General features: G+C 43.2%; 1 protein-coding gene across 2 annotated transcripts in view; it reads left to right on the forward strand.

The window, feature by feature from the left end:
- The window catches only part of Rapgef5 (Rap guanine nucleotide exchange factor 5), a 235,007-nt gene that overhangs the window by 191,552 nt on the left and 30,461 nt on the right, over positions 1-12,994 (forward strand). For both annotated transcript variants that reach the window (NM_001395143.1, NM_001047915.2), the window contains 5 exon segments: positions 938-1,016; positions 3,313-3,462; positions 7,778-7,875; positions 10,240-10,362; positions 12,302-12,480. In NM_001395143.1, the coding sequence (NP_001382072.1) occupies positions 938-1,016; positions 3,313-3,462; positions 7,778-7,875; positions 10,240-10,362; positions 12,302-12,480 (629 nt within the window).

Below are 12,994 nucleotides of genomic sequence, written 5' to 3' on the forward strand. Positions count from 1 at the left end.
TGCTTGCCCTATACTCACCACAGAAGAAGGTAGGGAAATACTTTCATATCTGTGGGGGAGGGGGTCGTGGCTCACACAGCTTGCCCTGTCCAAGTTGGCATTTCCTTAAAATTAAAGTGAATACTGCCCAGAGTCTAACAGGGTGAACTGGGAAATCCAGGGGTGCAGTTGGCCTGCACTTAACTGTCTCGCTGTGTTCTGACCTATTTGACTTCTTGATACCATGCATATTTTTTTTGTGCACTTTAAAGTCTCAGAATTTCCCTGCTGTTCCCAAATTGATTAAAATTTTGAATTTTAAACTATTCATGTCCCTCCTTCTAAATCCAAGTAAGAATCTTAAGTGAAGGATCTTCCTTCCTCCGAGAGTAAGGAAGTCTTCTGAAGAGTTTTCACACTTTGAGCATGACAAGAGAGATGGTAGCAGTGTGTTGTATTTCCACCTAACTTGATGAGAGGGCCAGAGGAGGCGCTGGTCGGTGTTTGGCAGAATGTGGGTAGCCATAGTAGCCAGTGGCAGGAGTATGAAATGACCTCACAGAGTTCTGCTGTGCAAACTGGAAAAGGAAAGCTGAGGTTGCTGTAACTGTGTCTCAGAGCCTGTGTTGGAGTGGAGAAGGTGTCTTCCTAAAGAATCACGGGTGTTCCTGAAGTTTTCTCTAGCAGCATGCACTGAATAGACCGAGGGACTGTATGCCTGCCTCTGGCCTTGGCCCAGCTCCACACTGAGGCTCACAATCCCGACACCTGCGTTTGTTGATTGAAGCAACCCCATCTTTATTTCTCTTAAGATCAGATGGGTAGATTTTATATGCTGAGGGAAAAAAAATGGCTAGTCCTGACTAGTCACGTTCTTTTGGAACACGTTGTAAAGAGTTGTGACTTTGCAGGGGGCCAGAATCTATTTGTTCATTGTTCTTTTCCTCCCTCTTCACAGAATAAAGCCCTCTTCCATCAATTCAGTCTTAAGGAGAACTGGCTCCAGCATAGAGGAACTGTGGCCGAAACAGAGGAAAGTGAGTAGCCTTGTACAAGAGTCACCTCCTTCCTACAGAACTGCCTGCAACTGTCACGACTAGGATGCTAATATCAAATACATGGTTTTTCAAACCATATTCTTTCAATGACCGGGAATATTCTTAGTTTGGGAAGCAAGTGTTCTTTCAAAGACCAGGAATATACTTAGTTCGGGAAGCAAGAACAGAGATATGTGTACAAAGCTCTCTTGTATTCTGCAGCAGAGGTACAAAAGATGCTGCAAACCTGGCTTTTTCTTCCTTAAACCTTCACTCTGGCCCATGGCCCAGGATTGACCTGAAGGGCCACCAAAGCCAGTGCACAGAGCCTTAGCTGAGTCAGTCCCTGAGACTTAGAAAAGACAGACAAAAAGAAGAGGGTGGCTGTTCTTGTGGTGTGGGTTCTTGTGTTCTCTGAGGGAGAAGTTCTTGTGTAACTCTGGAGCATACCCAGAATGTATGTGACAGAGTCAGTGCTTAGGACTCATAACAGCCCACGGAGGCTGGGCATTCACCAGGCACAAGGGGAAAGTCCTGGTGAGCAGCCTGCATGGGCTTGTGTACTTTGTTACCACAGAACCTGAGTGGTGGCAGAGGTTCCTTGTCTGGGCAAAGGCTGAGGGAATGGCAGGAGAGACAGGGGAGTGGAATGCTCTTAAGAAGCTCCCCACGCTTCCTTTCTCCCCACGCTAAACTTCAACGTGTGGAGGCTGACTATCTGTTTGACTTTTTGAACAGTTCCAATATAAAATCTCTTCGTTTATTCTGCCCCGGGGTGTTTTGTCTGGTGCCTCTGGCAGAAAGCTTTCCGTTGTCTCATGTTAACTATCATCTGCCCCAATGAAAGAGCAAATGCAATTACCTTACCTCCTAATTCGTTAATCGCTGGCCTTCCTTGTCCATTTCTCTTACAATTTAATTGTGGAGTTTGCTAAGCTGAGCTTCTAAGAAGCTGGGCATTGCGAGGCCCTCCGGCCTCTTCTTGTTCATCAGTTTATTAAGCAAGGATAAACTCAACCTCTATTTAGTAGTTTATAGACTGGATCTTGGTTCAGAATCTCCACCTTGAGCAACCTAAGCAAAGCAAAGCTCCAATGGCTGGTGCAGGGAGTGAGCTCACTTGTGCCCCAGTGGCAGCAGCTTACTCCCTGACTTGGCTGCTTTTGCATTTCTGGAAAAATTTCCCTGGGTTTAGTCTGGTGATGCTATTTAAAAAGCACATGGCATTCTCCAAAAGCTATAACCCCCTGCTTGTCTTTGAGGAAGTATAGAGCAGACTATCTAAGTATATCATTGACCTGTTTAGTCTAGAGGCCCTAGTGCTTACACGCTAAGGGGAACTGTAGTAAGAAGTACCTTGTCACAGGGATGCTCATTACCAGTAAAACTATCTCTACTGTGCAAATGGTGAAGAAAATGTTTTTCCGGGACCCATTCATCCCAACGGTGATAATATCCTATTGATAATTAATAGCACTGCAAACAAAAAAAATAATTTTAAAGGTTAGAAATATGACCTCCATTTAAAAACTCGTCAGCACTTCAAAATGGATCAGGGCTGGAAGCTCATTCTTGAATGACTGAGAAAATTGCACACAAACACCAAGGCAAAAGACATACTTTCAGGTAAACTTAGAATCCTAATAGCGGGCTGAAGAGATGGCTCAGCAGTTGAGAGCATTGACTGATCTTCCAGCGTTCCTGAGTTCAATTCCCAGCAACCACATGGTGGCTCACAACCATCTGTAATGGGATCCGATGTCCTCTTCTGGTGTGTCTGAAGACAGTGACAGTTTACTTACATATAATAAATAAATCTTTAAAAGAAAGAGAAAAAAAAGAATCCTAATAGCAGGTGTACAGTTCTTGATCAGACCAGTGAGGCTGTCTTGAAATAGAGTGTAAAATAAAAATCCATGTGTTAGACATTTTGATACACCGCTTTGGGAGTTTTTAACAACTCTCAAGGGAGGAGTCCAAAAGTACAGTCTGTGGAGTGTGGTCTCATGCGACTTCAAGCAGACCGTCTATCACAAGCCCATGATGGGGTGACCAAGGGATTCCTTGCAGTATGGGAAACGGGTCAGCTGCTCCCCCGTGGTCCCTGGCCTCCTGCATTTGCAAGCACATGCTGGCAGGCTGGACCCTCACGTACTCATCCCAAGGTCACCTAGCTGCTCACACCTTACACCTAAAACAACAGCAAGGTAGACGACAGCTTGATTCGAGTCTGTCCCTCGTGGTCGCCATTCTCTGAATATGACCTGTTTGTTTGTTTGTTGTTTGACTTCTGCAGTTTTTTGCCACGTGTATGTGACGGAGCACTCCTACATCAGTGTGAAGGCAAAAGTTTCTAGTACAGCCCAGGAGATCCTGAAGGTTGTGGCCGAGAAGCTGCAGCGTGCCGAAGAGGATCTGGCTCTGGTGGCCATTATGTTCTCTGGAGGTACACTGTTTTCTGTCCCCGAATGTTAATCTTTCGCTCGATCTCCTCCAGAAGGAAGCTGACATCTTGTAGAATAGGCATGCTGCCCCTCCTTTCTCTGCCGCAGCTGGATGACCACAGTAACAATAGGAGGTGCCTACCAGAAGTGTTTCCATGACAACAGTGGGGGTACTACTGGATACTGAATTTCCTCCCTCAGAATTGAGTAGGAAAACGTGCCAGTGTTTTGAAATGTATTATAGAGCTTTCTGCACTTTTTTATGTTAAATAAGCCTTCCACTTTTCATATTTAAATTAACTTCAGAAATTGTTAAAGGATTAAATTACTGTGGGGAGGTTAGGGGGAAGGTGGCCTTGAACTAGTCATCTTGCTGGCTGAGAATTTAATACTTAGTCTCTGTTGGGAGACAGGAAACTGCACAGTAAGCCGCAGCTCGGGAGGCAGTGTCCTCTGAGGTGCTTGTGGCGAGCGGGCCCTTGTAACAGCTGCTCCTGATGGGCCTTGTTTGTCCTCCGAGAAACTTTATTGTGTGTTTTGAATAAGACCAAGTCCATTACAAGCCGACTTTATTGATCTGTGCAGCCTGAACAAACCCCTGTTTCACTGGAGCCTGTCACATCACAATGTCACTGGCTTCCTTCTGGCTTACGATCTTAATCTGATGTCTCACTGGCCCGGAGGAAAATACAAAAAAGAAAAGGTGACTAAGTGTGAGCAGTTAAAGTACCGTGTTAACCGTGAGGGGCGGGGGATGGGAGGAGCAGATACCCATGGCCTTTTACCCTCAGTAACTGTTCTTCAGGGAGAGAAGGACTCAGAGCACATGGGGTTAGAGCATCACTCCACATCCACATCTCTCCAGCCTCCATTTTGCTCACGGGCAGGTCAGATAGTCTGACAAGTCAACGCAAGTTGTACTCGCAAAGCCAAAACAAAACATAAAGCCACTCTCCCTAAGCCTAATAGGGTCCTAGAACTCTTACTGTACAGCCAAACAAAGCACCATCCTGGGTTGAGGGTGTAGCTTATTTGTAAAATGTAGACCTTACCCCTGTATAAGTCTCTGGGTCAAATCTCCAGAAAAACCTCTAACCCCAAATTACCTATGGGAAATCAAAGCAAAACGTTGCAGAGCATGTGGACCCCTCATGAATGTTAATAAGAGTGTATGTGTGTGTGTGGGGAGGGGTTGTTTGTTAAGTAAAGGCTGCTTTAGTTCAGAACCCAGGTTCAGTTCCTACCTTAAAACTATCTAGAACTCCAGGTACAGGGACTCTGACACCCTCTTCTGGCCTCCTTGGGTACTGCACTCACAGCGTACACTAACATGCAGGCAGACATACATTCATACACGTTACATACATACATAAATAAGTAAATAAATAAATAAATGATCTTAAGAAACAGAGACAGCTTATTAAGAAAGGAAACATACCCCCAAGAATGGGAATGGCTAGTGAACTGAAGGAAGACATTATAAAATAAAAGAATGATGTTTATTCCTGTCTGGCTTCCATTGAATGAGACGCAAACCAGGATTTATTTATTAGGCCCTCCGCAGTTACTGGCGGATTACCCCTATTCTAATTCCCGAGACTGGAGACTTCCCCAGCTGTGCTCCCCAGATACTTGCTGTTTCGATCTTCCTGGGTTATTTCTGCTCCAGCAGTCTGGTGTTCTGGGGAGGCATTTCACTCTGGCACGTGTTGCTGGTCCATCACGGCTAATGAAGACCCCCTGTTCTCTCTGTCTTCTCATCCTCCAAGCTCCTTTCTCTTCCTCTTTCCTCCCTCTCCTCGTGGTCCCTACCTGCAGCTCCCAGCCCAGTAACTCAAACTCCACCCCTCTCTATTCTCCCCGATAAGTAGTTGTAGCCATTTTAATTTAACCAATAGTTTCAAGTTGTGGAGCAAGGTTTGCATAACAAAAGCTGGTGCATGTGAGAATTTCCTCATCTTGGGGCAACCGGATCTTGGGGTACAGAATTTAGCATTTGAATACACAGCAGCACCAGACCAATCTCCAACAAAGGATCTCCTCAGAAGCTTTGAATTTTTGATTACACGTTTCAGGCAGATATGTTAAAGGTGTTATATATTTTAAACGACCAGAATACTAAGTGGTTATAAGCAATATTCAACTTCATCAAAACTATCATTCGTCTCTCAGGCTAGTCCCACTAAGGAGAACAGCCACTGAGTCCCCAGTTAGCTTTTCCATATTCTTCCAAGTAATCTCTAAAATAGGGACCCTTGGTATCGTCTCTCATTTCACCAACCTGGGCTCCTGGTTTTCCAGACTCCTCTCCTCGTGTCACCTTGGAAGCCCAGAACCATGTGAGAATCTGATAGGCAATCTGGAAAGCCAGGGGGCTTCACTTCTTACTTTTGATGCCCATGATCCTGTGGATAAAAGTATATTGCAAACACATCCCACCACCAATGGTCACAATGCAGAAGTTAGAAAGGCACTGTCTAGACAAGAGACGCAGGAAGTCTGAAGCTCTAGGACTGGAAGAGGAGCAAACTTTGGTTTGGGGGACTTGTTGTGGTGGTGGTGGCATTTTTTGGACCAGGATCAGAAAGCAGCTTTAGGTGGGGATCTGATGGGTAAGCAAGTGGATGTGGATTTGGAGATGGTTATAATGGATCTGGGGGTGGCAATTTTAGAAGGAGCCCAGGTTAGGGAGGAGAAAGAGGAGGATGTGGTGGTGGAGGATCTGGATAGAGCAACCAGGATGGGGGGCTGTTGGAGGTGGTTATGACCACCGTGGTGGAGGAAATTTTGGAAAGTATAACCAGCAACCTTCCAACTCTGCTCCAATGAAGAGTGGAAACTTTGGTGGTAGCAGGAACATGGGAGGAGCATACGGTGGAAGGAAATATGGTCCTAGAGGAAGTGGGTGTGGTGGGAGGAGCCGATACTGAGTTTCTTCCTACTTCACTGTGTACATAGGACAGGGTGAGAGCCCTGAGGTAACAGAACAGCTTCAGGTTGTCAAGATAACAGTGTTAAGCAAACTCTTATCTCAGTCATGCCTAAAGGTGCAGAGATATGGCAGAAGAAGACCCCAGAGCCGGGCAGAGAGCCATTTTGTGAATGGCTTGGATTATTTAAATAACACGACCTTACTGTGGAGGAAGGATTGCACATGATGCCTTTGAGACAGTTTCTTATCCCTTTAATGGTTCTTCCATTCTAGCGGTCTGTCTAAGAGTGTAGAAGCATTCCTTCTTTGATAACGTTAAATTTGTAAGTTTCAGGTAACTCCCCGAAGCCTTTTTAAAGATTTTTCCCCAAAAGTTTCTGAAAAGCTGTTGGCCAGGATCACGATGTAATAAGACGTAAAAATTTAAAATTTTCAAGATGAAAGTGTGTGTGTATAGAGTTAAGGAAGCCGTTGTACATTTATTTATATCTAACAAGATAATCGTGAAACAAACAGCAAAAGCCTTTTGCAATAAGGAAATAAAGAAGCTGTCTCTGCAGAGAGATTCAGCCCTTGGATTGCATTTTGTAAAGCAGGCCTTCCAAGAAACAGTCATCGGTGTTTTCATTCATCGTATAAGCTTTATATCTGATGTTAGGGAAATAGATCGATTCATTTTCTAGAAAGGGAACGCGTAAGCAGTTTGGTAGTTTGTGTCAAAGGCTTTACAAACGTTCCCTTTAGCTCAGTCATTCCAGACCGGGTGAAGTCTGTCTTTAAAAGCTCGCCCATGTGTTAAACAGACAGGGATTTATATGCAAGGACGTTGACTTCAGCAATGTCTGTTACGGCTGCTGAAGTCATAGAACCATCTATCAAGGCTCTGTTACGGGCCAGGCCTTGTGCTAGTTCTTAACGTATAGTAATTTATATGGCCGAAAAGGGAAGCCATTAAATGTTCGGCGTTCAAGGGATGATTAAATGGTGGCGTAATGGGCTGTTATATAACCAATTAAATATAACGTATAAACAGTAAGTAAATGCTTATAATTATAAAGTCATATAGGATTAATTACTAGTGCGAGTGTGGGAACAAGTGCACGTGCGCTTTAATATGCTGGTGTGCAGGCTCACGAGGTTATTTTGGACAGAGGGGGCTATGAGTAAATTTTCCCATCTACCTGAAACTGTCCTGTTCAGCTCAGGAGGGCCACGCTAGGAGGCGATGTTCCTAACATCATGCCAAAGCATGCGAAAATAAACGCACTCACCTGAAGTCTGTTTACATACTTTTAAACATTTTTCTTGAGCAAGTTTTATTCACGTATGTAATTCGTAGGCTCACCTGTTTCTAACTACTCTCTCCCTTTTTTTTTTAAATAAAGAAAAGCATGAATTTCAGCCAAATGACTTGGCCATTTCCAAATCCCTGGAGGCATCTGGTCGGATATACGTCTACCGGAAAGATCTGGCTGACACTTTGGTAAGGACTTTGACACTGTCCCTTGAAACACCAGTACCAAATTCAGCAATTCTTCATGCTTTATAATGAAAAAAAAAAATTAAGCTATTTTTCTCTTGCAACCATGAGTTGCCAAGTGACATATCTTTTACAAATCAGAGCCCTGAGTTAAGAGATTAGCCTCTCTAGAATCAGCCTTACTTTTTTTTTTTCTGATAAAAAGTATTCAAAGTTGTGACTAGCCTCTTCTTTCTTTTGGGGAGCTGTATGGGCATGGGGTTGAGAAATGATCCCATTGAACTGAGACAGAAGAGCCTGTCCTTTTGACTGTCCCATTTCCTTAAGTAAAAGGTAGATTTTTCAGCCCTCCCTTTACGCAGTGAGTCAGTAACTATGGGATGTCAGATACCTGTGAAGAGCAAGATTTGAAAAGGTATAAATGAACCTGCCCTTCAGATTATTCTCAGTGTAACGTTTAAAAACATTTTGTCTCAGGGGCCATTAGAAGTGCTTTGTGGGACTTTTCCTAGACAGTGAGTTTGATTTTTATTCTTGCCCATGAAAGAAAACAGTCTAAAGTGTTGCTTTTGAGCGTTATTCCCAAGAAAAACCCTCACTCCAGCTGTCCCCCATGCCCTCCTTCTTCAGCCACAGTTACCTGGTATAATCCTCACCAGGGCTTTATTATAAAGGGCCTCTCAGAGAGGCTAAGGTGGGCATGGGTGATGGGAAATAAGCAGATGCCATGAGCTACGGTCTAAGACGACCAAGACTCTCCTGCCCTCCAGCATTTTCTACAGCTGCTTTGGACACCCTGGAATATGTCCTTGTGGGTAGCAGATTTAGGAATTTCATCCTCAGGGTAGTTACCTAAAATCCAGCATGGTTGGGGTCTATGGCATGAGGGCTCACTGTAACCACAAACACTTTCTCGTGGATTAACCAATCTTCCTCAAAATCAAACCCGGAGGGTAGAGTAGAAAATTTAAAGTATTGCCTGGATAGGGCAATGGTCATCCTTGAGGAACCACATGGTGGAAGAACTGTGCTAAAGGGCAAATTTGAGGGAAAATAAAGTAGACAAAAGGCCAGGTTAACCCATAATTCCGCTGTTAACTCCGACGCTGTAGTCTGCTTTGGTCTTATTTCAGTGCCTTGTCCCACCCTAGCAGACAATCCCTGAGAAACCTTCCCTCTGCGCCACAGAATCTATAAGTTCACAGGTTTAGTCAGTGCCTCTGACTCAGGACTACATCCTCGGAGAGGCTGAGAGGCCATTTGTTCTTGACAGGCTCGCCAGGCAGTCTCCCCTGTGGGGAAGTCTGAATGTCAGCTGTGTTAGGTTTTTGTTTTGTTTTGTTTCTTTTTAATAGCAAACATTTTCATAAACATCAAAGTCCTAAAACTGGCATGTAATCTGCATAATTTACTTTTGCAGAATAGGCCTTGTCCTTTTAAAAAAGAAATACCCATTCTGGAAACTGCCCCCAGGGACCTCATAGACGGTAGACAGGCATAAGTGCCCCATCAGTGGGTCACACCACAGCCGATTTCCGGTCTTTCGGAAACTCTCAAATGAGGAAATGTGTAGTTTAATTAGAAAGTGCCAGTAATTTTAGAGAAAATATCAAATTTCTTATTTAATAACTTCAAAGGTGGTGATAGAGTTAAGGCTGTATTGTCAATGTTAATAGTCTCATGCCAGATTCGGAAGGAAGTGTACTCTTAGCAACCTACCTGTGTGATTAGCCCCCATCTCCAGGAGGGAAAAACCAAAGCAAGGCAGTTGTTACATAGAATTAGTCACGGGGGCTCTAAATAAAATCGCTTTTATTTTTATTTCATGTCAGATTTTTCACTTTCCAAGGACCTTGTAATAAAATTTGTAAGCATGTGTCCGGGATGAGACTGGTAAAGGGTAATTCCTGTACGAGCCATGTCTGCCTTTATTGAAGTGCTCTGTGACATTTCTTTTGTTTGTTTTTATACTAACCCTCCTGGCACATTAATTTTTGCCAGAAGCCAAAGTGATTCCAGGGCTTTCAGTTTCATTATGCTGTCTGTCAGGGCTGTGTTTTATAATCAGATTTGTGGACGTGGGGAGGCTGGTGGGGGAGGGGGCGAGGCAGGCTGAGCTCGTGGGGGGAGTGGGGGAGGGGCAGGCTATCTGGGTGAAGTGTCATTGATCACATTTGACTGTTGCAGGGCTGTTTCCTAAATTGGCTGTAACTCACTGACAGTGAACAGAGCAGGGGAAATATTAAGTGCACTCAGAAAAGATTACTTCTCTAATCTGGGTTTCTAGAGCCTTTCCACAGGCAGCCAATTCACTGTGAAACATTTGGGAACTGTTGAAGATCCTTTTGCTTCTGTCTGTTGGTTTAGAATCCTTTTGCAGAAAATGAGGAATCCCAGCAAAGGTCGATGAGGATTTTGGGGATGAACACTTGGGACCTTGCTCTGGAATTAATGAGTTTTGATTGGAGTCTGTTCAATTCAATCCACGAGGTAAGCAGAGAGTGAAAAGACTCAGAACTGCTAAATGTCACTTTAACATTCAACTGAATGGTTTCTTTCTTTTCTTCTCTTTTCTTTTCTTTCTTTCTTTCTTTGTGTGTGTGTGTGTGTGTGTGTGTGTGTGTGTGTGTGTGTGTGTGTGTGACATTTGAGGGTTTATACAGTTGTGCTAGCTAGGTAGGGTACTGTGGTCTAAAAGCTATCTAGAGGAATTAAAAATATCGAAAGTCTGCCCCATCCTGGGGAAATCAGACGATGTACCATGCTTTCTTTGGTCCTTGTTCTATTGTGGGTTTAGTATGAGGTAAGGGTGGCTATGCTGGGTTTATATGTACAGATACCTGTAGGCAAGAGTATGATTTGTGGGGATGTGATTTTATAGATTTATACTGATATATAATGCTGTAATGAGATTGAAGAGTAATTTTACCTTTAGTGTTAAGATTTCCATTTTTCTCTATATGCATATATACATTCACCTTTTTACTTAGGAATATTTCACAAATTTTAAAATGTGCTATGAAACTTCAAATACTACCTTATAAATTTTACATTTTGTGTATATGAACATGTTCCCTGGGGACATATTATAACGTTTATGAATTGTATGCTGGAAGCAAAGTGCTACTGACAGCTTGGTGGTAGCAATGCTCACAGGAATCAGGAGATAAAAGTGCCACAGGTTTATAACCATGTGGTGCGTTCATCATGGTAAGAAACACTTCCTTCTGTCATAGTCTTTCCTTCTGGAGGGACTCATGACTGATTTTTAAGAGACCCATAAGCCTTTCATTCTACAGTATCTGTTAAATTTGTTCATATTTTATCATTAAAACATTTCAGCACTGTAAGCCATTTTGAGTGTGTTGTGAGCTCACTCAGGCTAGTGGAAGTGTCAGTCAAGATGGATCCGCCTCTGCTTGTGCAGTGTGGTTCCTTTCACCCAGTTACAAACCAATCTCTTTACTGCCTTGCCCGTGGTCACACTAAATAGTTACTGGTCTTGGCTTGCATTTGTGAACTTCTGCACTTTGCCCTTAATCTCGGTTTTATTTCTGTTCATGATGTCTTCATAACACTAATTCTCAGAGGAGGGGCAGCTTTCACACCAGAACCGTCAGCACCGCCTGAGATGCCATGCACAGGCATGGTGGTGCCCACCTATAGTTTTCAATACTTGGAAGGCTAAGGCCAGAGAGTCACCGAGGCCACAGGTTCAAGATCAGCCTGAGCAATAGGGTGAGACCTAGTCTCAAACGACGTTTTAGCCCTTCATAGACTACTAATAAAAAGTGAGGGAGAAACTACAGTAACCTCAGCTTCATCAGTGTTGTGGGTGGTTCTGAGGATACCATAATAATTTGTGTTGGCCCTGATGTGTGGTAGCAAATGCCAGTGTCATTTGTTGGCATATGTAGGCACTCTTTTTTAGTCCTGTGGTTTAAACTTGAGAATGTTCCAGATTTTGTACCAGGATATCTTTATATTTGAGGGTGGAAGAGGTTGTATAAGGCTTCTAGGTAAACAGTTTTGAACAAAGTATCTTATAGTGTCTTATCTCTGTGCTTGTGCAATGTGGTTACTCCCATAAGAGGCATGCACTAGGTTACAAAGGAACTAAAGATAAGTTAATTTGAATCTGCCTTGTAGTCATCTGCTGTATTTTCTGTTAACACACTACACACTAAGGATACAAATAAACTAAAGATTCGCTAGTTTGAATCCACTCTGTAGTCATCTGCTATATTTGCTGTTAACACACTAAGGATACAAATAAACTAAAGATTCGCTAGTTTGAATCCACTCTGTAGTCATCTGCTATATTTGCTGTTAACACACTAAGGATATAGGAGAGTCTTGAAACAGCTCGTAAAGTGATTGAATTTTGCACCAGCTTGACTTGACCTAAAAATATCCATGTTTCTTTCAGCAAGAGCTCATCTACTTCACATTCAGCAGACAGGGGAGCGGAGAGCACACTGTGAACCTCAGCCTTCTGCTCCAGAGATGTAACGAGGTCCAGCTCTGGGTGGCCACGGAGATTCTGCTCTGCAGCCAGCTAGGCAAGCGCGTGCAGCTGGTGAAAAAATTCATCAAGATTGCTGCTCAGTAGGTTTCTAGGGGTGGGAGTGTTGTGTCTCTTGTCTGCTTGAGAAAGCAAGGTGGTGTGGATTACAGAATTATTATTGTTGTTGTTGTTGTTGTTGTTGTTATTATTACTATTATCATCATCATTAATTATCATCATCATTAAATTATTACTATAACTATAACTACTACTATAACTATGGCTACTATTCCTTATAATGATATGAAGGGTTGGGATATAAAAATGTTATACTGAGTTACGTGACCAAACGTTTAAAAGGTCTTTTTCTGAATATTTATGCCTTTGCATTTGAAGTATTCATATCTTAAAGTAAATGTCAAAATACCAGACTAAAGCACTGGGCTGTGTGCTTAGATGCTCTATAATCAGGTAGTAAGCACTTGTATAATGTGACTGATGGTACTGCAGTGGGCTAGGGAAATAAAAAGATGATGTGTGTGTGGTAGTGGTGTCATGGAAAGTCAGGGGCATGCTTGGATCCTGCTCATGGCTCCTTAACACTTACTGTGTGAG

Source organism: Rattus norvegicus, chromosome 6 (genome assembly GCF_021556685.1).
Source record: "Rattus norvegicus strain SHRSP/BbbUtx chromosome 6, alternate assembly SHRSP_T2T, whole genome shotgun sequence".
In the NCBI taxonomy this organism is placed as follows: Eukaryota; Metazoa; Chordata; class Mammalia; order Rodentia; family Muridae; genus Rattus; species Rattus norvegicus.